The sequence below is a fragment of the Zosterops lateralis genome (assembly GCF_965231275.1).
Source record: "Zosterops lateralis genome assembly, chromosome: 13".
Taxonomy (NCBI): Eukaryota; Metazoa; Chordata; class Aves; order Passeriformes; family Zosteropidae; genus Zosterops; species Zosterops lateralis.
This window is the reverse complement of record NC_139773.1, coordinates 8,539,827-8,563,010: the sequence shown is the minus strand read 5'-3', so window position 1 is coordinate 8,563,010 and position 23,184 is coordinate 8,539,827. Positions and strand designations below refer to the sequence as shown.

Below are 23,184 nucleotides of genomic sequence, written 5' to 3'. Positions count from 1 at the left end.
GAAATCAAAACCAGGCATCCATTATCAAAAATAGAGCTTGTTCTTCAACCACAGTGAAAGAGAGGGAGTTATCCACAATTTTTAAATGTGTCCAAAAGCATTTATCCTGATGGTCTCTTTATGAAAACCCCCCAAGCCTACACAGAGCCATCTTTCAGCCTGCTTTGTGAATGCCTGGTGCATTTCCTTTGCCATAATTTGTCCATACTAATTTGTACACCCCTGATTTCTTCTCTGCCTCTGAAGCTTAGCAGAAAGGCCAACTGGGTCATCTATTATCAGCTAAGGACTGAGCTCACAGGCAGACAGGCAACTTGGGAATCTGGGAGGCAACACTGGAAACCTGTTGGCGTACTTTTCTCATATCAGCTGAATAACTCGAACACATTCGAGTTCACAGTTACAATCAAGATGAAATCAAAATACAACCTGAATCGCTCTTTCATACAAACCACACTTTGTGCATTAGCTGGCCCTCCCCTGAGCCTTCAGACAGGCCCCAGGAGGCAATCCCCTGTGCTCAGGGGTACCTGACAGTGCGCTGCCCACGGAGGTATTGCTGCACCGTGACTGCCGCCCTCCGCACGCTCAGGAACCTCCTCCTCTGCAGCCAGCCCCGGACACGCTTCTGGATGAGGATGCATGCCTGCCTCAGCCTGTCTGAGCGCAGCTTCTCCAGGTAAGCAACCTGCCCTGCTCTGAAAAATATCTTTGTCCTCCCAAACTGATACTGGTTATGATCCTGAAAAGAGAAAATAGTAGGTATATTAAGTCTTTAGTTCGTTTTTGTAGAACAGGTATTCTCTTCCTTTTATAAATTGGCACTTCAAGCAAGCTCTGCTTCAAGACATGGTTGTCCTAAATAAAATATCCTCTTTGCCTGCCTTATAGATAGGAGGATGTAGGGGGGAAAACCCACTTAGCAGGATAGACACAGAGAACTACATCAAAAGTTGTACACTCATGATCTAAAATTAAAGAGAGGCTCTGGACTTATCATCAAGGCCTTAAAAGCAACCTCTTCACCTCCTCCTACAAGTCTGGTTCCATGGGCTCAGCAGTACCTTTTGATGAACGTTTCTAGCCTGGAACCACTGACCTGTGTGAGCAAAAACTCAGGGTGAGGCTGCTTTTAAGCTCCAGCTCTCCCCCTTGGCCTGTGCCAGAGCTACTTAACAAGTGTGCCTGTGTCTGGTGTCACATCCCTGAATCTGAACTCAGTTCTGACTTGACTGGGACCAACCTCACCACCACAGCTTCATCTAACAAATAGAAGCAAAGTACAAACCAGCAAATTTTTGAACAGCTCTCCCATATGCTGCATTTACCATCAAAATCCCTCTTGTGCTTGTAATGCTTGACAGATGTACACCATGTACTGTTTACTGGTTTACAAACAGAGGATATCTTCCATTTTGCAAGTGATAGAATTAAGCACAGAGTGGTCAAATTCTCTGTCTACAGCCACATCATGACTGTAGGCAACTGTAGACACAAGGCTACTGACCCACAAGCCTATGTACAACAGGAAAAACTGTAATAATGTAAATACCTTTCCAGTCTGAAGAGAGACACTACCCTTGGCAAAAGAGACATTTTATTACTAATAGGTACTGTAATACATCCATGGGCTGGAGCAGACAAACCAACCTGGATCAGCCGCTGCAAAACAGTCTTGCAAATCTGTTTCTTGTCATTTAAGGAGAGTTCCTGCTGTGTCATAAGAATGCTGTAGCGGCTGAAAAACTCAATATAAGTCCACCTGGAAAATGAGAAGTTAACAAATTCATTTCATTAACACACAACTAGGTATTTTTTGGCACAGAGAGGCTCACTGCTATCCCTACCTGGAAGGGTAGCTCTGTGCACTAATCCGAATAGTTTCCAAAACACCACATGCTCGCAGCTGCTGAGCAACTCTTTTGGAATCAAACCTAAAAAAAAAAGAAGTGTTATACTTTACATTTCTGCTGGGTTTGGCATGCTGTAATAATTAGAACCATTCTACCAACTGGATTTGCATTTCTGCTCTTAGGACACAAAGCTCCCTGCCTCTTACATACATTCTTACTCCACATCACATATAAAAGGATTAAAAAAATAAAAATATGGGCTTTCTGTTTCTTTCTTAAAACCAAAGGAAGACTGTATTTATTTCTCTCATTAAAATTCCTATTTCCTTTCAGTATTAACTGTGCCAGTTCATAGCAGCAAATGGTAAGGAACAGTTCCACTCTCAACACAAAACATACGCAGAAATAAATCTCAGCAGCCCACTAGGAATAAACTCTCTAGGTAGTCTTTAGCCCATTAATTATGAATAAACCAGGATTTTCTCATTAATACTTGTGTTCAAAATTACAAACACAAGGCATGGAAAGGCCCTTTCCTGTTGTGGACAGAGCTGACACACCCACAGAGCACACACCAGTGTCAATTCAGCACTAGCCAAGAGAGCCCTGTGGCTGGCAGATGACTACAGTGCTCTTTTAGAAGCTTATGGTGCACTCTTCTAGTCTAATTCTGACATATTTCTTACATTATCCAAGCTATTTCTGCCCTCACTGCAGAATCATGAGAGCTCACTGCAGTGATAGTGATATAATATCACGAGTAACGTATTTTGCATGGAAAGATTTTGTCTGGCTACAAGAAAATGAACTAACATACTTAAAAGATTTCATTTAGAATCAAAGCTGGCCTCTTCCCTCCTACTCACATATGATAAATGCTTTAATTTCATTTGCCTTCCAGCTGGAAGTTGTCTAACTGACACCAGAGTGCTTCCACAGGTCTGCCCACAAAAGAGACCAACAGCTGCATCAAAGTTAACTCCTACTCACGGGTTAGTGGTTATCAATCTGGTCATAGGAATAACGAAAATTATCTGCCACATACCAACATGACTGTATTAAAACATTAAAATTATACATAAATATTGGGGGAAAATCTGCAGCTGTGTTCAACACTGTTCACACCTTTTCTGACTTCTAAATTTCTTTAAAATATTTCTGCAGACTAAAGGGAATTTCACAAAGACAATGGCAGTGGTTTTTATTCTCTAAATATGAATTGGGGTTAATCCATACTGCATAAGGAAAACACACCTATACAAAATATACATCAACTTAAACCAAAGGAGGAAACCCTTTTCCCTAAAAATGTTCTGACAAATACACAATCACCAGTGTCTAACTTGAAAAATACTAGCTTAAAGGATTTTTATGGTAACAATAATGACACTAAAATATTCCATTTTTGTAAGAAGACAATATTTTTTCAAATTCAGCCACCTGGAAAGGAAAACCATGTTCTGTATGGGAAGTTTCTCAACAAAAAGAACTGAGCTTGCTAACACACCACCACAGTGAGAGAGAAAACCACAGATGAGCACAACTAACATACTTACTCAAAAGGCAATTTCTCATCGTTTGGCTTTATGCATCTCACATAATGAGGAGTGGTTGCATTGAGTGTCACCATAAGTAACGACAAAGAGTTCCGGAACTAGAAAACACCAGACACAAGAGCTTTGCTAATGAAACATTGCCAGTAAAAAATCGAGTCTTAGTGTTTTAAATTATTTGTTATGTTTTGGCTGGACACTGGGAGATGGGGTTTGGATCCCAAATGCAGGAAACTGAAGAGTGTGGCTGTACCCAACCGCCTTTTATATATAAAATAAAGACATCTGCTTATACCCAGACCTGGAGCACTCCTCTGTGGCTCTTGCTGTCCTGAAAACTGGACAGACCCCCATGAAGAGTGACAGGATCCAGTCTCAGGCTGCCCAGCATTTCCCAGCAAGTACAGACACCACAGAATAGCAGGTTTGTGCAGTACCTTACTGCCCACAGTCGTCCGCAGCTGTTTGTTGGGTGATTTCAGAGCAGGTCTGGCAGATTTGATGTTTATAGTTGAACTGAAAGGTGAAATGGACACTGGACTGTCTTGAAAGAAATTTGCACACAGATGAAACTAAAAGTGTGGTGAAAGAACCAGAGTTAAACACTGTGTAACTGCAGTATCATTTTAACCAAAATTACATTTACTATAACATAAAATGCAAACCCCTTAATACTTAGGCCAGGTACTGCTGGATTTTGAACTGGGTATTTAAGCCACAAACAAACAACAATTGTGAAAAGAGTTGCAATGATCCTGAGTCTATTGTGAAGCACTTACACGTTTCACACACAAAACTCAACATCTGTGAAAGCAGCCTGCAAAAGCTAATTCAGTATAAGCAAATATGGACATAAACACAGAGCAGAGCTAAAAATAAGAGCACTTAAGGCTGTATTTTCACAATATGCAATTAAAATTAAGAATATATTTTCAGGTCAGATGAAGATAGCTTATTAAGAGTAATTCTGAAGTCTCAAGGCTGTAGACTTCAAAGGGACAAGCAGATGGGAAGTGGCAGGCACACATAAGACACCTGATGTTTTCCTTGCCCTGGCATTCTCTTAATATCTTTTGAAGAATAAACAAAGGCAGTTGTTAATGATAAACCATCTATCAAAGCTGCATGTAATGACTACAGGAAAGAAAAATAGTTTTTCAGTTACAAGGATTACAAAATACTCTTGAAGAAGATTAAAAGAAAACCCCAACATAACTACCAAAGTAAATGCACATACATGAAGAAGTTGAACACTGTGTTTTTTCATCCTGTATATTATTTAATGGTAAAAATATACACTTCTATAATACTAATAAAAATTGGGATTAAATTAATTTATTCAACCTATTAAAAATCTGTATATCAGAAGAAACATTTCAAAATTGGATCTGAATTAATTCCTGTAAAATCAGGTATTCAGAAGATTAATCATCACTGTTTGTCACAAACCTTGCTCTCTTTCAAGATTTCAACCAATACTTCATGTACTGTATCTCTGTTTTTTTCCAGAAATCCTTCACATTTATATTCTACCTGTGCAAAGAGGTGAAATCATTACCTTTTCAGCAACACATAAACAAACAGTTGGCAAAACAAAGATTTTTACTCTCCCAGCTGTGGTAGCCAAGAGCTCTTTATTAATCTCAAACATGATGGCTGAAACTCTGCTTTTCCCAATTCCATTATCTCAAGATTACATACATGCATCCTGCACATTTAAAAACAGGACAAACTGCCAGAATCCAAATCCTTCTGCCTTCATTAGGAATTTCTTTCCTCCTCTCTTCATTATTTTACCATTTCAAATCAAGGCACCGAAAAGAAATACTACATCTGAAATGTAAATAACTGAGACTAAAATGTGTATAAGCTACAATTATAACTATTCTATTTATACATTCTATTATTTTTCTGCTTTTTTATCTTGATGATTTATTTTTATGCTCTCAAATTCATGATCTTAAGCACTTCTTACATTTAAATGGCCTGTTACAGGCAGTATTACCAATAAATAAATAGCACTACGTATTGGAGGCCAATTTTATAGAAGTTCCAAATAGGTGTGGTTAATAATTAATATTTCCTATTTCCTACATTTGGGTTTTTTCTGAATGAGCTACTGCTAGAAACACAGGGAACAATACTGGGTTGTTTACACTCTACCTTATCAGCAAAGTGCTGAATAATGAAAGAGGTGTTTGACATCCTTGGCTTCTCAAAGAGCGCGTTTTTATTGACAAAATTATTATACAGCTTCTGGAGCCAGTTTTCATCTTTTCCATGAGGCAACTGTAAGAATGAGAAGGGCAATGTCTTTAACAGACTCAGTTGGGCTGTTAGAAGCAGCAGAGCTGCTGCCTGTCAATAAACACAAAATAAAACCCCCCCAGTGAATTACAAAGCCTGGTACAACAACCAGGTTTTGTCTCTTCAGACCCACCATGGCTCCTCATAGCAAATCACTTTTGGTAAGAAGGCTGTGTTAATCCACGAAGTTTGGTATCAAAAATAGTGATTTGTGGATTAACTTAATTTAAACAATATTGGTGGAAGAGCCCCGTGGAGACTGAGCAGTCTGAATTCCTGCTTGCAGCAAGAGGACCAGCAGCAAACTGCAGCTTGACCTCAGTCCAGTAAAAGGATGAGGATCCCACTGCCCTCCTGCCCCAGCTGCTCCAGTCCTGCACTGCCCCCACAGGGAGGAACTCCAGCTGCTGCCTTACTTCTGGCAAAGTTCTGAGATCCAGTTTTAGGTTCTTAATCCTCTAAGAGGAAAACAGAAAAAGTAATTTACAGTCAAAACTACCAAATAGAGCGCAAACATTAATGTTCCTCTTCTGAAGAAAATGCTCTATTTCCCACTGAAAAGGGTAAAATATGGATTACAAGCCCCACTTACAAAAATCTATATAGTTTTTTGGGTTGTTTTTTTTTTAAGAGCAAATATTAAATTACCAAGCATTCTTCATCCAGAAGTTCTAAAATTCCCATTTTAGCTTCAATAAGGTCAATGACAGGCTGGTTGTCATAAAAGTCTATTAAAGTCCATGGGATATCTTCCTTCATGTATTCTTCTTGTTCAAGTTTGAAGACATGCTAGATTTGTAAAAATTATGAAAACATAAAGAAGGTTACAATTAAAGAAAAATAAATACAGTGTTTGCATGTGCACAGCTGTTGTATACATAAGATAAAAATCATATTTTGAAGTATATTATATGTCTGTCTGTAAGAAAATAAACTTAGAAATTTTCATTTATATATATGCATGTTCCTATGTTTACATATAAAAATAAAATATTTTTATTCATTATTGGATAGTCACTATCCAGAAATATCCATCACTCAAGCACAAATAGCATTTACTAATATCCACCCTGAAGCAAAATAAGACAAAGAACTGTAACAAAAAAAGAACATACCAGATTAAATTGCTGCTGTAGTTTTTCATTAGCATAATTGATACAAAATTGTTCAAAACTGTTCACATCAAATGTTTCAAATCTGAAACACAATTCAAATGAGAAAAATAATATTTTGACACCAAAATCAAATGGTAGCATCCCTGAAAGTCTTTGCAGCTATACTAATGTTTCTAAGTTAATTAACTAGTGGTAAGACTAATGAAGATGTTAAGAAATTTCAAAGCTTCCCTAGAAGCTAATGTTACCAGACAAAACAAAGCTAAAAAATCCAGAGTTAAATGTAAAAGTACCATATCAGAAGTTAAATTTAAACCTCATTCACAAAAAAATTACAGCATTTATAGTAGCAGAGGATTTCCACTAATCTGGATGCTAAAGAATTTATATGACCATGACTTTTTAGTAAAACAAGCCCCTCCAAATTCATTACCAGCACAACAAAGTGCCTTTTCCTATCTACTCCAAAGAAAAGGCACTCTGCTTCCAGAGACATTCTTACCCATAAATATCCAAAACACCAATGAAAGTGTGCTGTTTGCCAGGGAACTGCAGGGCTTGGTTAATTCTCTCCACAATGAAGTCAAATAGATGGGAGTAGATCTTCTTTGCCAGAGCATCCCTGGCGTTGGCAGCCTGGGCCCTGGTCATCGGCTTTATCACCGTCTCCGAGGTGGTGACAATCTTCCTGTGGCACAACCACCGGGCCATCTTGTCACAGTTCAAATCCAGAAGCTCACAGAATATGCTCAGATGTTTGTCTTCCGACTTTAAAGAAGATCAACAAATATTATTAGGGTACATTTAATTCTTTAACTGTTGTCCAGACAGTGAAATCCTTGTGCCGCTGACACAGAGTGGGATTTTCACTTTTAGACAGGTGAGGGGCTGTATTTACTTCCTCATCTGGCAAAACAGCAAGATAAGCTAAAGCAAGTAATACTGGAAAGAACTCCTGATATAGGAGAGAAAAACTTGGAATGGATGTTTTGGATTAAGACACTGAAAGAAAGTTACTTTAGTCTATTTTTAGGTGTTCTTGCCTTTTAGGCTTGCACAGCTTGCTGGGACACATTCTGAGCAGCTTTGACTATGCTCTGTTTCCTGCATCCTGCAGAGAGTTCAAAAATGGATTTTCCAGCAGCTGTGGATCAATTGGATATGGGGTACTCTTAGCCACATTTTGCCTTTTAAGAGTTTCTGAACTTGGGAACAGAACAGCATCTGTGTGAATGCTTGCTGTGAATCCACACAGATGGAGATGGAGAAATCAATCAAGTTTAGTACACCAGATTTAATGCTGCTCTGAGCCCCAGATATGAGAAAAAACATTCCTAAAGCACTTCTGGCATAAAATAGAATAGAAAATGTTGGTATCTGAATGAGCTACTTCCTTACACTGATGGATGATCTTTCATCTCCAACAGCTGCTATTTCCACATTGCCCAAGTGCAGGATTGCTGCCAGCATTTTAAAAACATCCATCTGAAAATCCCCCTTCAGACCTAAAAAAACATTCTTTGATTATTTGAAATACGCAGAAACAGTACAATTAATTAAAGTAGAACAATGCTGGGTTACTTGCTTTGTTGTGCAGCCAAGAATTGTACAGCATCTCTGCAGACCATGATGCAAATCCTTGGTTCTGCCAATTTTCTGCCTGTCTGATCCCATGACAGATTGGGCATAAGTTCCTGTACCTCCTCAAGTGCCAGCTCAAGTCTGATTTAGCTTTTACATAACTTTTACAGGGGCAAAGGAGCTTCCAATTCCACTTCTGTCACAGCATGTTCATTTATGGGCCAAGAAGACTCCAGCCCTCAATGCTTCTGAACAGTAACAATTAACAGCACTTGTTAATTGCTCCTGCCCAGCACTTTGAAAACAGACCAACACCACAATGGATAAGCTATGAAAAAAACTATTTTGTTAATTTCTACTAATATTTTGGCTATTTCAGAAACAATCCACCTTTGCCCATTTCAGAAAAAGAAAATCTACTGCAAATGTATCCCCAAGAATTTACCCAGTAAGGCAAATGTCTTCTGAGTCTCCACCATATTTGCTCTGTCATCAACCCCTTCTATTACAGTGCTGCCACCCATTCGTGTGTAGTTAAATTCTTCTGCACTTCCTGTTGAAAAGAAGCAAATCTTGTAATTCTGAAAAAATCAGGGACTGGAGAGAGACGCTTGTTAAAACTTTTATAACACAAAAAATTTAAAGATGCTGTGAGATGACAATGTTTCAGTGATGAGCTGGAGGCCCTATTTTTGCTCAGGGAAATCCATGTGCCCAACTCAGTTAAGCTGACAACAAATTACTATTCATAATTCCTAGAAATATTAATAAACATCTAATAAACAAACTGGAATGGAGACTGAGGAAACAAACACTGAAATTCTGCTTCTCCCAGCTTCTCTGTAGATAAATGAATCAATTCCCTAAGCTGTCGTGGCATCTGTCACTACAGAAAATATGAGAATAAGATTTCCAAAGACACTCAGGTACTTGATTGTGCACTATTTGAGTTACCAGGGATTTGCTACCAAGTTCAAAACCAGCAGGATTAACAGCTCAGTGCCTTAAAAACACAGGTCCTGTTTTAAGGCTGTGAGATTTATGCTGTAGTGCACCAAACATCTTAGCACTTGAAAACCCAGCCTTAAAATGCTGCACTGCAAAAGTGAAGAGCAGGTTATTTTCTTGAGACCTACCCAATTTAAGATGTGCATATTCAGGTTGCATAGCAGATGCACACAACTGATAAAATATATGGTAGTTCCTTTCATTTTCTGACTGTAAAATAAAGCAAAGAGTAATATCACAGAAAAGAATTATTAACAACAAAATGAAGAAACAAACTGAAACACACTTAATATTCAATGCTAATGTGAAGTGATGATAACTGAAGGCTAAATTCTGCTGCAACATAGGTTAGCAAAGAAATTGCTTGTTATTAAAATAGAACATCTTAGCAAGAGCTTTGAAAGTGATACATTCAAGTATCCTTTATTTCCACTGCCAAAATGTGGAGTCCTTTCCCCAAGGATGTTAATAATTTCTTCAGCCTGAACAGTCAACTACTAATAAAACTGTCAAATACTGTAACAAAAAATGTGTAGGAGTGTCAGCTGAGACACTGCCCTGTGGGAACTCAAAGAACTCTCCATTTCCAAACCATCCTTCAGGGCAGAAGATATATGGAGGTATTTCTTGGTGTACTTAAAAAGTTACAAGACTACTAAAAAAAGAAACCTTTGTAAAAACCGTTTTATAAAATTAAATACCTTCTTTAGTATATTATCACAATTAAGCCATAACATTGTAGTGAGTCACATGAAATAAGCCCTGCCCTTATAAAATTTCAGCCAGTTGTTTTACAGAGGCTCTCTCTGCCCTGTATATGCTGTTCCTTTCCAGATACAGTTGGCCTCTGTTACTGTTGTAACCACAAGTTACAGATTTCTCAAATATTTCTTGCACTTACCTCAGGGAATTGTCCCTGAGAAGCATTCTTCACTTAACATAAGGAAGAACATGGAATAAAGTAACTGATCATAAATAATACTAGCTTCTGCTAAAAAATACATCAAATGCTGATTGGATACACTATTCAGAACCTCACATAATATTTTCTGTTTGGAACTAGTATCAGGAGCTATATTGACATTGACTATCTTAGACTTTATTTTACCCACCTGAAATACTACTCTGGATTTCTCAAGCAGGTATGTTCTCATGTTAGCTCCAATGATTTGGTAGCTCCTATCAAAGCTGATTTCAGTGTATTTTCCAAATCGACTGCTGTTATCATTCCGGGTGGTTTTTGCATTGCCCACAGCCTGCAGAAATTATAAACTTTTACAATTTGATTTATTCACATCTCTCAGAAGAATAACTCAGTCAAAAACTTGAGTCAACTACAAGTTTCTAAAATCAAAGATGCTCAGGGATCAGCCTCAGCACTGAGCTGTTACTTGAATTTTGAGGCCCAAAATTGAAGACAAGCCTCAAGTCAAACAGTATAATGCTACATAAACTGAAAATTAGACAAAGTAAGCTTTTCCACCATAAGGATCCAATTAATAAAACCAAACAGCTTGTTTAATATTGTTATATCATCATCTAATTAGGTGGTCAAACAGCACTCTGGAGGCAAACCAGCACCTCCAAAGGGGCACTGGCAAATCAGACAGGACTGGGTGTTCCTGGGGCTGACCACCTCTTTCCATCAGCAACAGTCAGAGGCTGAACCTTCTGACTTAGATATATAACTCAGACAGATAAAGCACCCCTAAAGATTTCAAACAAAATTTCCTAGAAGCTCTCAGGATTCTTCCCTTGATGAGTACAGACCTGACAGACACTCTCCAAAACTTACCTCAGTTATTGGATTGGATGCCAATACTTTATCCTCCACATGTGCCTTGCTGCTTGACTTACTCACAGTGGCAAAGTATCTCATAGTGTACCTTGCAGACACAGTCTTCCCAGCTCCTGATTCTCCACTGACTATAATAGACTGATTTTTGTTATTTCTAAAACCAAATAATCAGACAATTTATGTCAGACATGTCTGAAATGCATGCATAAATGTAGGAATTACACATATGAAACAATGTTTGAAATCACAGCTGTGCCCAACTCTCACAGATCTGTTCCACCTTTCATCCATTCTTCTCTTACTCCTCTTCAGCTGTAACCTCTAGGTTGATGCCATTGCTGTTCACTAAATCAGTGCTTTACCCCTCATCAAGAATGAAAGTAGTTTTGAATCCTAGAAATTCTTCAGCTGGTTAAGGAATCCCTTCTCCTCTAATTAAAGTACATGTTTAAAGATATTCCTAATAGCCAGTGGCACATACACAGTAAAATTAAATGACAATTACCACAGACTGCCACAAGACTTCAAGTGTTATTTATGGACATTAAATAACATACTGAACCTTGCCATTTGCTTGTATGCTTCTTCTGCCACAGCAAATATGTGTGGATCCATGTCCCCCATGTTTTGCCCACTGTACGCATGGATAATGGCATCTCCATATATTGGCAGCTGCTTATAGGGGTTTATTGCAACCAGAATTATTCCTACAGTCAAGTGTACAAAATAAAAGTAAAACACAGATCAGTTACACGAAATGCCTGGTTTTGGCAGCCACAGTTGAAATAATACAAAGTAGCAATATTTTCTAGGTAGAAGATGCTGATGAACAAACAAGTTCATATAAACTGGATATAAACTCATAAAACCACTTAACATGAGTTAAAATACACTTCAGGAAAACATTACACACATCATGCTGCAAACTGAATCAAGATTGATACTTTTTAAAAAATATTTTTTAAAAAACCTCTTCATTTCACTTAGCTTACCACTATATGTATAGATAAGCTTAGACTCCACAAATCGAATTTTAAGATTGTGTAGAACAGCTGGTTCGTGGAGATAACTGAGTGCAGTGAGATCATTTTCACCAACAAGTATGTCAGGATTTCGTAGTGGTGGCAAAGCTGCTGGATCAACAGGGTAACTCAGTTCCTGTCAACAAAAATTACTTGAAATGTCATAAAATGCATTTTGTTTGAATAAATACGTATCTACCTCTACATGAAGTTATAAAGTTGATGAAGCCCTGTCTGATCTTTTATTTCATTGATTCCATAACATCCCACTGAACTTGGGGGAATTGGAGCTGTTTGTTGCTTATGAAAAACAGAGCCTCATTTTCTTTATTTACAGTATTTCGTATTGAAATCTGTAAAAATGTTTAGCTCTCTAAACACAGACATATTTCAAGTACAGATGAGAATAATAGATCAGCATCAACTGAATGAAAGTACAGACCAGATCAGAACTCAAGTCAGCTTTATAACTATCCTTACTTGCAACCCCTCAGTTTTCTTTACAGAAAGTTTAAAACTCACTTCTGGTTTTTTTCAACAAATCCATTTAATCATACCTTTAATACTTGTCTTTATGGAACAGGAATGCAGAAATACATAAATGCTTTCAAAGTATTGAATCTGTAAAGAACTTGGATACTAAAATTAACATCCTACACAAATCATCAAAAAAGGCAACAGCTGGCTCTGTGAGAGAACTATGCCTGCCCTGCACTTCTGATTTTTACTTCAATTTAGGATAAGTTCCAGGGCTTATTTCCAAAGTGATCTTTGAGGTATGTTCTCCATACTAATGTATACAGTGGAACTGCATTCCTCATATTTTTGGGCAGCAGATGTGTACTGTACCAATTTCAATATGATGAAAAAGGGATGTATGTGTTATTTAGATCCCATAATGGTGAGACCTATGTTTCTACATTAACATATCTCAGCAAATCCCACAATAATTCAGGCTTTTCTCCTTACAGTTCCATCTTCTAGTTGCACAAGGAGAAAACGGTCTCCAGCTTTGTAGTTTTTTGTGATTTCCGCAGACTGCCAAACTTCTTCATTATCAGGGATCCAAACCCTATTGTACTGTAGCAGAAAAACAAGACAATAATTAGCTTAGCTACTATCACGATACCAGGCTAGCATTAAAAAATACCTTTTAAAAATCAAGTGCAACCCAATTCCAGGACTTCTGGGGATTAATATTAGTTCTGTACAGCAGGATATATTTTTTATAGTTTTGTTATTTTTCATGTAAGAATAAAAAATGAAAGAAGACTCATTAATTTTAGACATGCATATTCTGCTCCTGTTCAGAGCAGAGTCTGCAGAACAAAGAGCAAGCAGGAAGGTAAGCAAGGGACCAGACTGTTGCCAGGCTCTTCAAATCCTCTAACGCTGAACAAAGAAAAAAAAACATTTAAGGGAGAGACCTTGTTTTCAGGAGGGTTCAAATAAGCAAGTACCAGAGAAAGCATCTCATTTACCAGAATTCAGACAAGTATAGACAATCACTTCCCTGAATTCAAGTTTGGGGCACTGAACTCAGGATGCATTTTGCCACAGGGACATTTTCATAGCCAAGAAAGACTCTGCACAGTTCCCTTTCTTTTAATAGGACTGAAGTGCAACCTCCAAACATCTTTCCCTGCTCTAGGACAAACTTCAAAGACTACTGGCTGGTTTCTTTCTTTACAAGCAATCAACTGGCATACTTTAGCTCCATCCCAGCAAGGTATCTCTGACCTACTAAAGCACAGATATTTGAAAAAAATACTTAAATGCAAGTTACACTGTTTGAACCATTTACATCTCCTATGCTGAAGTTAAAATGCTGAAGCAAAAGCAACTTCTTTAAATGCTCTGCCTGAGAAGCTGGGAAACAACATTCCTTAAAAGGACATAACACAGCTGGAAACCTCAGACAGTGGGGAATTACTTCACTGATGTGGAGTGTGTCCTTCTCATCCTGACAGGATTTGACCAAACAATATCATCTGTCCCTACTCACACAAGAAACTATAATGTGTCCTCTTCCAGCATCTTTCTGTTTTGACAGCCAGAACCCTTCCTTTAATTCCCTCACCCTAGCTATATTCATGGTCAGCTGAAACAAGCTGTTTAAATAAACCTGTGAGAATTGCTGCAGCTGCTTACTTGAGAAATTAACATTAGTCACCATTTCATGGAGTGTGAGCAGACCTAGATACCTTGGGGACTTGTATTCCCTTTAGTTTCAGTGCTGCAACTGTTGGTTTTGGCAAAAATGACTTTTTTCCCTCTCTAACTTGAAAGCAGCCTTGGAAGCTGCAGTAGATCCTCAGAACATGAATGTCTCTGCCCCAAGAATCCCACTGAACCAAGGCAGGTGCCTACAGAGGTCCCTGCAAAGTGCCCTGTACAGCTGCAGCTTCCTTAATTCCAACCCCCAAGGACCAACACCAGACAATTCAGGGTAGGAGGGACTTGCACAAGAACGTTCTGTGAGTTAGGCTGTGTTGCTCAGTGACTTCTCCAGCTGTTTTCAGTATCTCTAAGGACAGCCAGTGACCTTTCTAGTGAGCAACACACCAACCTGGTGCTCATAGGGGGATGAGCAACCGTGGAAACCTCAGCTGCTCCCAGGACACCTCTCTGCTGATGCTTTCAGCATGATGGCATTCATTCACAGAGACATCTTCTGAACAACCCCAAACCACTGTAAGGGCAATGTTTCCATCTATCTGACCAAGGGGACAAAAGCCCAGTTCCACAAGTATCTATTCAATGGCCACATGAAAGACATGGCTAAATTAGCTTTACATTTGTGTTTTCCAGGTTTATCCAACTATAAAGTGTTATTTGTATCACTCCTAGGCTATGCTGATCTCCTCCTGGCTTACAGAAAGTGTTTGTTAAACTGAATTCTTTGTTTGCTGTTATTCTTTGTGAGCTACAATATCACCTCCAAACAGCCTCAGGGGCACACAATGTGCTCCCGTGCAAGGAAACGAACTGCACTAAGTCAAGGACGAGAAAGGGAGGGAGAGGAATGTGATAAAAGCACCGATTCTCCAGGAAAGGCCCCTAGAGTCGCAGGAGCCTCCATTGGCAAATGCACCCAGCCTGGAGAGCTGGCTGTGTCCAAACCCAGCCTGGCAGGTAAACAGCCGGAGTTTGCTCATTTCCGTGTCGGGTTACACCCGCACTCCTTCCCCCCGCACTGCCCGGGGAAGTTTCCCATTAATCCCGGGACAGCCGCGCCGGTTCCCCGCGCCCCCAGCCCCGCTGGAATCAATCCCTGCTGGTGGGAGCAGCCGCTGCGGCGATGGAGGAGCGGCGGGGTTATCAAATCGCCCACACAGCCCTGCCGCTTTGGAGATTTAACGCTAAGCAAACAAACGATACGTCACGACACTCCGGTGACAACAGGAGAAGAGGGAAAAGTTGTGCAGAAGTTTCGGCAGGTGCATTAAGGAGGAACAGTCTTTGCTTTGGGGCCCAGCTCTGCCACACACCTTCAATGTTTGCCCAGGAGAAAGCTCCGAGCCTGAGCGCCCAGGGAAGGGCAGCGAAACCTTCACGTTCCTTAATCGCTGCCGAGAACAGCGAGCCCTGCTCCTGGAGGCCGGGACTCTCACAAAAGGAGTGTTTTTCTCAGAGAGAAGCGTCTCCCCGCGGTGCCCTGCGGTGCCATGTCCCGGCGCTGTGCCCGGCGGGGGCTCCGAGCGCTGCGGCGGGGCTGGCACGGCCCCTTCCCTCTGCCCCAGCCCCTCTGCCCCAGCCTCTTCCCCTCGGCCCCCTCCCCTGCCCCGGCCCCGCTCACCCGCGTGTAGAGCTCGCCCAGCGCCATCGGGGCCCGGCCGCGGTCCGGCAGAGCCGCCGCAGGTTCCGCAGGTGGCCGCGGTCCGGCCCGGCCCCCGCCCCGGGGCGTGGGGAACAGCCCAGCCCGGCCCGGCCCTGCCCAGCCCAGCCCGGCCCTGCCCAGCCCGGCCCGGCCCGGCACAGCGGGCAGCTCCCACGGGCGGCAGATCCCGGCTCCCAGGCACCGTCCTGCACGGCCGGCACCTCGCATACACCTTTAGGGACCGGGAATGATGCGCACACTGCAGGGGTCAGGGGGAGCAGTCCTGACCCAGCAGACAAAACCGACAGGAACATTAATCACCTCCCTACAAAGCACTCTAAAGGAATTTCTGTGACAAGCTCAGAATAAGATAAAGATTAACAACTCTGAGTGCATTTAGTAGGTTTAAAGCGCTAACAGGTGCTACAGACAAATACCCTTTATGAGGAAGAAGAGTCAAATAACCACAGTGCCCTGTTTTACACGCCAAGACCCACCAGCCCTCCCCACCTGACACAAGGAGCTTTCATGGCACACAAGGGAATGTCTTAGCGAACTTACTCAAATTTTATTTCGGGAACAGTTAATATTAGATGACAAAACACCCTAAGCAGAAGTGGGTTACGCTGAACAAAGTATTTCCCTTTCAGCACAGCAGTTTATGGCACTCTGCTGCTATCTGGGTGTGTATTTACACATCCTCAGATTTTAACCACCTCCCTTGGCAGTCAACACCAAGGCTGCCATGGAGGCAGAGAGGGAACCCTGTGACCATCTGGGGTTTGCCAGCACCCAGCTCTGGAGCCACCAACCAACCAACCAAAAAAATGTGAAACAAACTGTACAGTTGTACTTTTATTTGGACATCTTCCAGTGATAGCTATTAGTCTACAGTTTTTACGATGCATACATTTACTAAGTACAACATCAGACACTACAACAGATCAGAGCTCAGGTAATTCTGACAATGTTTTGTTTTTCCTCTATGTACTGTAGTGGCATCAAGTGAAAACCTGTGTTTAAAGGCTTTTACTCACCGCATGAAGTATCAGCATCTTAAAAAACCCAAGTGTTTACTTATAGTTTTAGTATGGTATTTGAAATGTGTTCAGTTTAAATCACAAATGACATATAGACCTTCAAATTGCAATTGCTGGTGTTTCCAAGTTGGGAACAAATGTTGCTGGATATCAATCCACTTTTCAGTGAAGCTGATGCTACTTTTTCCTGTAACAGATTAATCTCATTTAACAGACTTAAGCACTTTTATGTTTCATCCCAGTTTGAAGAGTGAGAAGCAAGTTTTCAAAATTTGGATAGAAGACTGTGTCCTAAACATCAGAATAAAATGATCACTGGAATAAAAATACACCAAACTGAATGAGGTAATTATTGTGCAAAATCTGTAGAATAACTGTATATATTTCTAAGGGGTCATTGACAAGTATTTTTCCAGCATCTGATAAAATCTATCATCTCAATAGATAATAAATTAAAATATAAAAGATATGTCCACATTAAAAGAGCATAACAATGATTCAAAGGAAAAAAAAGAAGTTTTTAAAATAATTCTGCATTATATTCCATGGTTAAAGAGATTTTAGTCCTAACGTGATAGTTATATTATACACTCACACTGAAATTTTACTTCTGAAAAGTGCATGTAAAATACTGCCATGTAAAATGTTAGATGAATTACCAACTACACATCTATTCCAACTCAAAAATATTTTCCTTTAAAACATGTCAAGCAGCATATACTTTTAATGTGATATAAAAGTAATAGCAGTCAAACCACTGAGTTTAAGGATGATACCTATAAATTACTAAACACTACTTTTTTTAAGGAAATGATACAATAAGGCTTTTTACAGGTAAACAAACTTAAAAAATAAACAAAAATACATTTAGGCATACATTTTAAACACTAACGCTGAAGTAGTGGATACATTTCCTGAATTTCCTGTATGAACATACTGCAATGCCAATTGTTTGTTTTTCAGTAGGAGAAAAAAATTGGTAGGTCAACATGTTCTCGTGTGTTTTCTTTCCTACCCTTGTTACTGGATGTGAAGGCTTTGCCATTACATTCTCACAAGTACAGTACCCTGACAGTCTGAAAACGACCTTACACCTTATTTGGAGCCACTTCATAGCAGCCAGAGTTTCAGAAATCAAGTAACATTTGAAAAAGGAGTGTTTGGTATATGATGCAGAGGAAAACAATCTAAATAATTTAGCAAAGATCATTCAGAACCCTTTTACCAGTATAAATTCTTGGAAGTACTGACATGATCCATCAAATGTAAAATGGGCCATTTGAATATAAGATGACACAAGCATCTTAAAATGATATTGACAAAGTTTATGTTGTCTTTATTTCCAATTTTAGCAACCATACAAACAGCATGTCTGCCTCTCAAGTAAAACAAAACTGAAATGTTTCAGTCTGCTTAACAGCAAATCTTTCCTCTGTGAATTTGCAGGCAAACAGAGGAGCACCAAACAGTCTAATAGTGTACCTCTAGGTTATTTATCAATATTGTAAAATAAATTAATGTTAACACTAAGATGCAGATTATTATAATACATTAAAAATATTGCACAATGCAACTGAGCAATGTGTGTGGCTTTATTTTTACACGTATCTTTGAGCCATACACCACAGAACTGGAACCCCTTACGCCAGGCTTCCGCGCTTATGCCTCACATCGTGAAATGTGAATTTTGTATCGCAGATCCAAGATGTGTGAGACAGAAAAATCTTTCCAGTAAAATGTGCAACATTCAAAATAACTCAGTTTCTCATTATGCACTCTGATTTCCAACCATTAAATCAGCATGAATCATAGTCAAGTGACAGCATCATAGTCAAAACCTACTTAACTTTCTTGTTAGTCAACCTTTCTAAGAATGAGAGCCCCGGGCTACTGCAGAAATTTTCTACTAAAGTTTTTCCTCTCATATTCCAGTGTGAAAGAAGACTTTTCTCTGTTGTTTTTTTTCTTTAAGTGGCAAAAAACCAAGAGATTATACTCAAAATACACATTGTCATCTCTGGGGTCTACAAACAAAGAACAACATTAGACAGGCTCTATAACCTAAATAAATACTAAAATCATTACTGACTTCTGATCGTTTGCTTCAAGATCCTGTATTTTTAGCTAACTACTTTTAAAAATAACTAAACATATAATTTCCAGTGTGCTACTTGTGCTTAGTTACCATTTTCCTCTACAGGTGTTACTTGATACAATGTGCAAAAATCCAGTTAAAATAACAGATTGCAACAGACTGTAAATAAGGTTGACAACAAAAAATGAAGTATCTTATTTTTAGTGCTTAGTATGATACTGTCATACATTTAAAACAACAGAATATGCAGCAGCAATTCAGTTTGCTTCGTAAACCACAGTTCTAACAAATGAACACCTAAGAGCATATAGTGAGCTATAAGACTTATCACTACAATTTATGTCAAACTGACATAAATGAGGAAGTGGTTTAAGAAATAACTTTATATATTGCCAGTTTGTGTTTTTCCATTCCAGTTTTTACAAATTAAATGTAACAGGCTCCCACGTGACTGTGTATTCTACTACAAAATGCCTTACTTTCAAGTCTTCCATGTACAGGACTGTGACTGTCCCTATTGGTCCCCACCTATGAGAAGATTACATATGGATTTTAATTTACACTATTTAAATATGTTTACTAAAGATCTAAAAATGTCTCTAGACAGCTGAAGACACAATTTTTGTCCAAGCCCGATTTCCATACCCTGCAAACGTACGAATCAGTGACGTCCTCATAAATGCAATGACTGAGCACAAATGCACATCTTTCTATGAGCATCCAGCCTGTGGTGCTGCTGTGCAGTTTCCCAGCTACCTTAACTACACATCTGGGCTTAGACAGGCTGCTGTTCAGAAAACGTGGGTTTAGTGGCTCACTATGTTTTAACAGGTACAGGTATCAGGCAACTGGTTCTCCACCTAACACTGACAGGACATCCTTGGGATCACACACGTGATATGAAGCCCAGGCCCAGGCTGGCTGGGATCTGGATGGTTTCTAAAGCCAGAGAGGATGGATTGAACGGAAAAGTAACAGGGAAGATGTGTTTAGCATCCATGAGCAACTGAGGAGAGTCCTTCCTGTCTCGCAGACGCACCTGCAAAGATAAGAAAGGGATGGCATCAGCATTTAGCCAGCTGACTGCTAACAGTCACCCTACAAAGATGATCTGTGCTTACAGATGTGTGTGCGCAAACACACACACTGTGCTAATCTGAGCTGTCACATTTACACCAACTGTGCCATTAAACCGTTGTTACTTTGGTCAGCTTCAGTTCTGCACATCTCTCCCTTACAATACAATCTGGGAATACTTAAATTCCCTTCAAAAGAAAGATTTTTCCAAGTATCCACCTTTTCAGTAAGCGGAATTACAGCTTTATTTCAGTTCTACCTCTCCAATCTATTTTATCTTGATATACTGTAATTCAATTTCTAATAGACCAGAAAGTTCATGTTTGTTTCTTTAATTTTGCTCTACTGGCTCCTTCTCTTTGGAGTTTTCAAAACTTTTCATTTTCACCAATATAAACAAAAACAGAAGGGCTAAATTAAGAACTGAGGTATGGATATAGACCTCAGTTTCCAAAGCACAGAACTTCACGTGCAGACATGGGTCTGAGTAAATTTGCATTTCTAAATCTTAGTGCTTGAAAAGTTGTCATACAAGTGAGCTTACATACACAAAGATGAATAAGCACAAAAACCTCTCACCTGAAAACCTCATACATACTGACAGGGAAACTAACACTTTCATGTAAGTCTGGAGGCAGGAACTTGTGATTGCTTAAATTTTAAGGCTGACATCACCTTTTCAATGCTGTTAAACTATGACAGCTAAAAAGCATAGTTTAATTCACTTCCTTGAATGTACTGCAGGATGCAAGTGATTTTGGCTTATCAGAGGTTTTCTTAGACACAGTCAAATGGTTTGTGATGAAAAGATAGACATACCTGTATTGTACGTATAAATGACACCAAGACTCTCTCTTCAAACTCATTAACTGGAGTATACAAATTCAGAACTTTTACAATCTGTGAAGAAGAAAAATCACTTTCAGGTTCATGTTACTGATCAATCAACAGACACATCAATGACTACTAATAACATGATTTTAAAATTAGCTATTTAAAAAAAGAAAATTATTTAAAAGTATCTGTTGTTTTTTTTGCTTTATTGATTAATGCAGAATTCCATCACCCTGCTCAATGCTGTGTTAAATGACTGCCTCCTTCAGAAAATATGCTCTTCGGAGGTAGAAACCCTCAATTTCTACATATGTGATGAAAATACCAAACAATGAGAAGTAACTGATTGTTTTCCTACCCATCCCCAAAACATGATGTATTTCTCAACCTAATTCTGACCCTGTAGTCATGACCTCCTGTAGTCTTATAACTTTTCTGTTTTTCAAGAGAGTGAGCTATTTCTCTAAAAACAGGGCTAAAATCATCAAAGCAAAGAATTACATAAAAATACTTTAAATAATAATAATAATAATAATATGGGTGAAACTTGTAAAACCTATTAAAAATTCTCTTCGTTTTTTTACTATTCCATTTACTAAAAAAACAAAACATTTTTTAAAATGTTAAAACACATTCCTAACATTAGTTAGGAATTCTCACACCTTATTCAATAGAAAACTAATTTTCCAGTAATGTGAATTAATCAATCAAAATGGCTTTATCAGTGCAACTGCTAGTGCTGACACAACTAGCAAGAAATAGGGAAATTTCTTCCTTTTCCTGGTGAGAATTGTTCAGTAAGCATCAAAGATGCTTGGGTCCATTTATTCCTGTACAAGCTCGATGCAAATGTAGCATGGCTTGAAAAAGAAGTGCAATGTATCTGTACAGAATCTGAGTATTCACAAATAGGAGTCTGTTTACTGAGATGCACCTGGTTCAGCCTTTGAGGCTAATGGGTACAGTAACTTTACACTCTTGTTTGCAGCATCAGAGACAACAGCTCTGTTTGAATTGTCCATCAACTTGGCTGGATACCAACCCTGATGGCAGGAAGATCCATTCATACTATCCTAGGCAGAGCTGTCTGGAGTACAGAGGTATCTCTGAATGAAGACTTTTCTCTAAGCATTTCCAAATTCTGAGAGACTGTGTATAGCACTGCACCCTGCACAATCTACTGAGCTTCCTCTCATTTGTTCAAAACTTATCTCAAACACCAGACTCAAAAGGGTCTGGTGCTTTTTCACACCTCCAACTTAATCTGTTTTAGCAAAACAAAGTATGAAACCTCCAATTCATGTGTGACAGCAGTGCTGTCAGGGATAACAAACACAACAGAGCAGAGAGCTGCTCAGGAGGGACAGCAAGACAGACATGAGGATTGCTCACTTGGGCAGTAGTCAGTGCATTGCACATTGAACAAATGGCTTCTGCATCTTCATCCGTCTTCTTTTTTACTTGCAACAACTGTGCAGCCTGGATGAGGGGTTCCAGGGTTTCCTTAGCCCCACTATTCATCAAATTTTTATCACGTAGCCATTCTTCCAGTTGACTCACATTGTATCTGTACAAAGAGGTAAAAGCATCAAGAACGTTAATGCTTGGTTATGCATACATGGAAAGCAAGTGCAATTTCTCTTTCCCAGTGCTGCCTCTTTGTCCTTCTGTGTTTTTCCTTCTTGTTATTTTGTCTTCACATTGTTTTCTTTCAATTAAGGAAGGGATTTTGACTTTCATAACAGTTAGAAACTATGGTCAAAAATTTCCACTAACTAGTCTTTCCCATTTGTTTCTGCTCCTATTAATTGTGTGAATGTGGTAAGAAGAAGGCAAATTAGATCTTATCCATGTTAAAGTATAATGAGGCTTTGGGAGGTAACCTGAGGGACTGGAATGCCCTGGCTAAATTTCCTGACATATGCCAGTAAAATCCATTGGACAAGTGATGTGAAATCCAGATGATTCAGATGGCTTTACTGGTGTAGACAAAGAGAAATCCACTGCACCACCAGTATACGAAAAAAGCACCAGGTATGTTTGCTACTCTCTAAGAGCCGAGGAAGCAATTACGAACATTT

At 39.3% G+C, this 23,184-nt stretch overlaps 2 protein-coding genes across 12 annotated transcripts in view; both read right to left on the bottom strand.

Annotated features, from left to right (window-relative positions):
• MYO5C (myosin VC) overlaps positions 1-16,104 on the bottom strand; it is a 33,615-nt gene extending 17,511 nt beyond the window's left edge. The window contains exons 1-19 of the mRNA XM_083871053.1: positions 16,037-16,104; positions 13,207-13,317; positions 12,208-12,373; positions 11,778-11,922; positions 11,213-11,369; positions 10,530-10,673; positions 9,546-9,627; positions 8,855-8,962; positions 8,227-8,333; positions 7,331-7,596; positions 6,829-6,910; positions 6,362-6,502; positions 5,570-5,695; positions 4,856-4,939; positions 3,844-3,978; positions 3,410-3,507; positions 1,848-1,934; positions 1,651-1,762; positions 531-742 (exon numbers count right to left, since the gene is read on the bottom strand). Coding sequence (XP_083727179.1) covers positions 531-742; positions 1,651-1,762; positions 1,848-1,934; positions 3,410-3,507; positions 3,844-3,978; positions 4,856-4,939; positions 5,570-5,695; positions 6,362-6,502; positions 6,829-6,910; positions 7,331-7,596; positions 8,227-8,333; positions 8,855-8,962; positions 9,546-9,627; positions 10,530-10,673; positions 11,213-11,369; positions 11,778-11,922; positions 12,208-12,373; positions 13,207-13,317; positions 16,037-16,063 — 2,390 coding nt within the window. The 5' untranslated portion in view covers positions 16,064-16,104. The remainder of the gene's footprint in view (positions 1-530; positions 743-1,650; positions 1,763-1,847; positions 1,935-3,409; positions 3,508-3,843; positions 3,979-4,855; positions 4,940-5,569; positions 5,696-6,361; positions 6,503-6,828; positions 6,911-7,330; positions 7,597-8,226; positions 8,334-8,854; positions 8,963-9,545; positions 9,628-10,529; positions 10,674-11,212; positions 11,370-11,777; positions 11,923-12,207; positions 12,374-13,206; positions 13,318-16,036) is intronic.
• A 795-nt stretch (positions 16,105-16,899) lies between these two features.
• The window catches only part of MYO5A (myosin VA), a 96,797-nt gene continuing 90,512 nt past the window's right edge, over positions 16,900-23,184 (bottom strand). For all 11 annotated transcript variants that reach the window (XM_083871041.1, XM_083871046.1, XM_083871048.1 and 8 more), the window contains 3 exons: positions 22,496-22,670; positions 21,089-21,169; positions 16,900-20,231 (listed from right to left, as the gene is read on the bottom strand). In XM_083871041.1, coding sequence (XP_083727167.1) covers positions 20,079-20,231; positions 21,089-21,169; positions 22,496-22,670 — 409 coding nt within the window. In that variant the 3' untranslated portion in view covers positions 16,900-20,078. The remainder of the gene's footprint in view (positions 20,232-21,088; positions 21,170-22,495; positions 22,671-23,184) is intronic.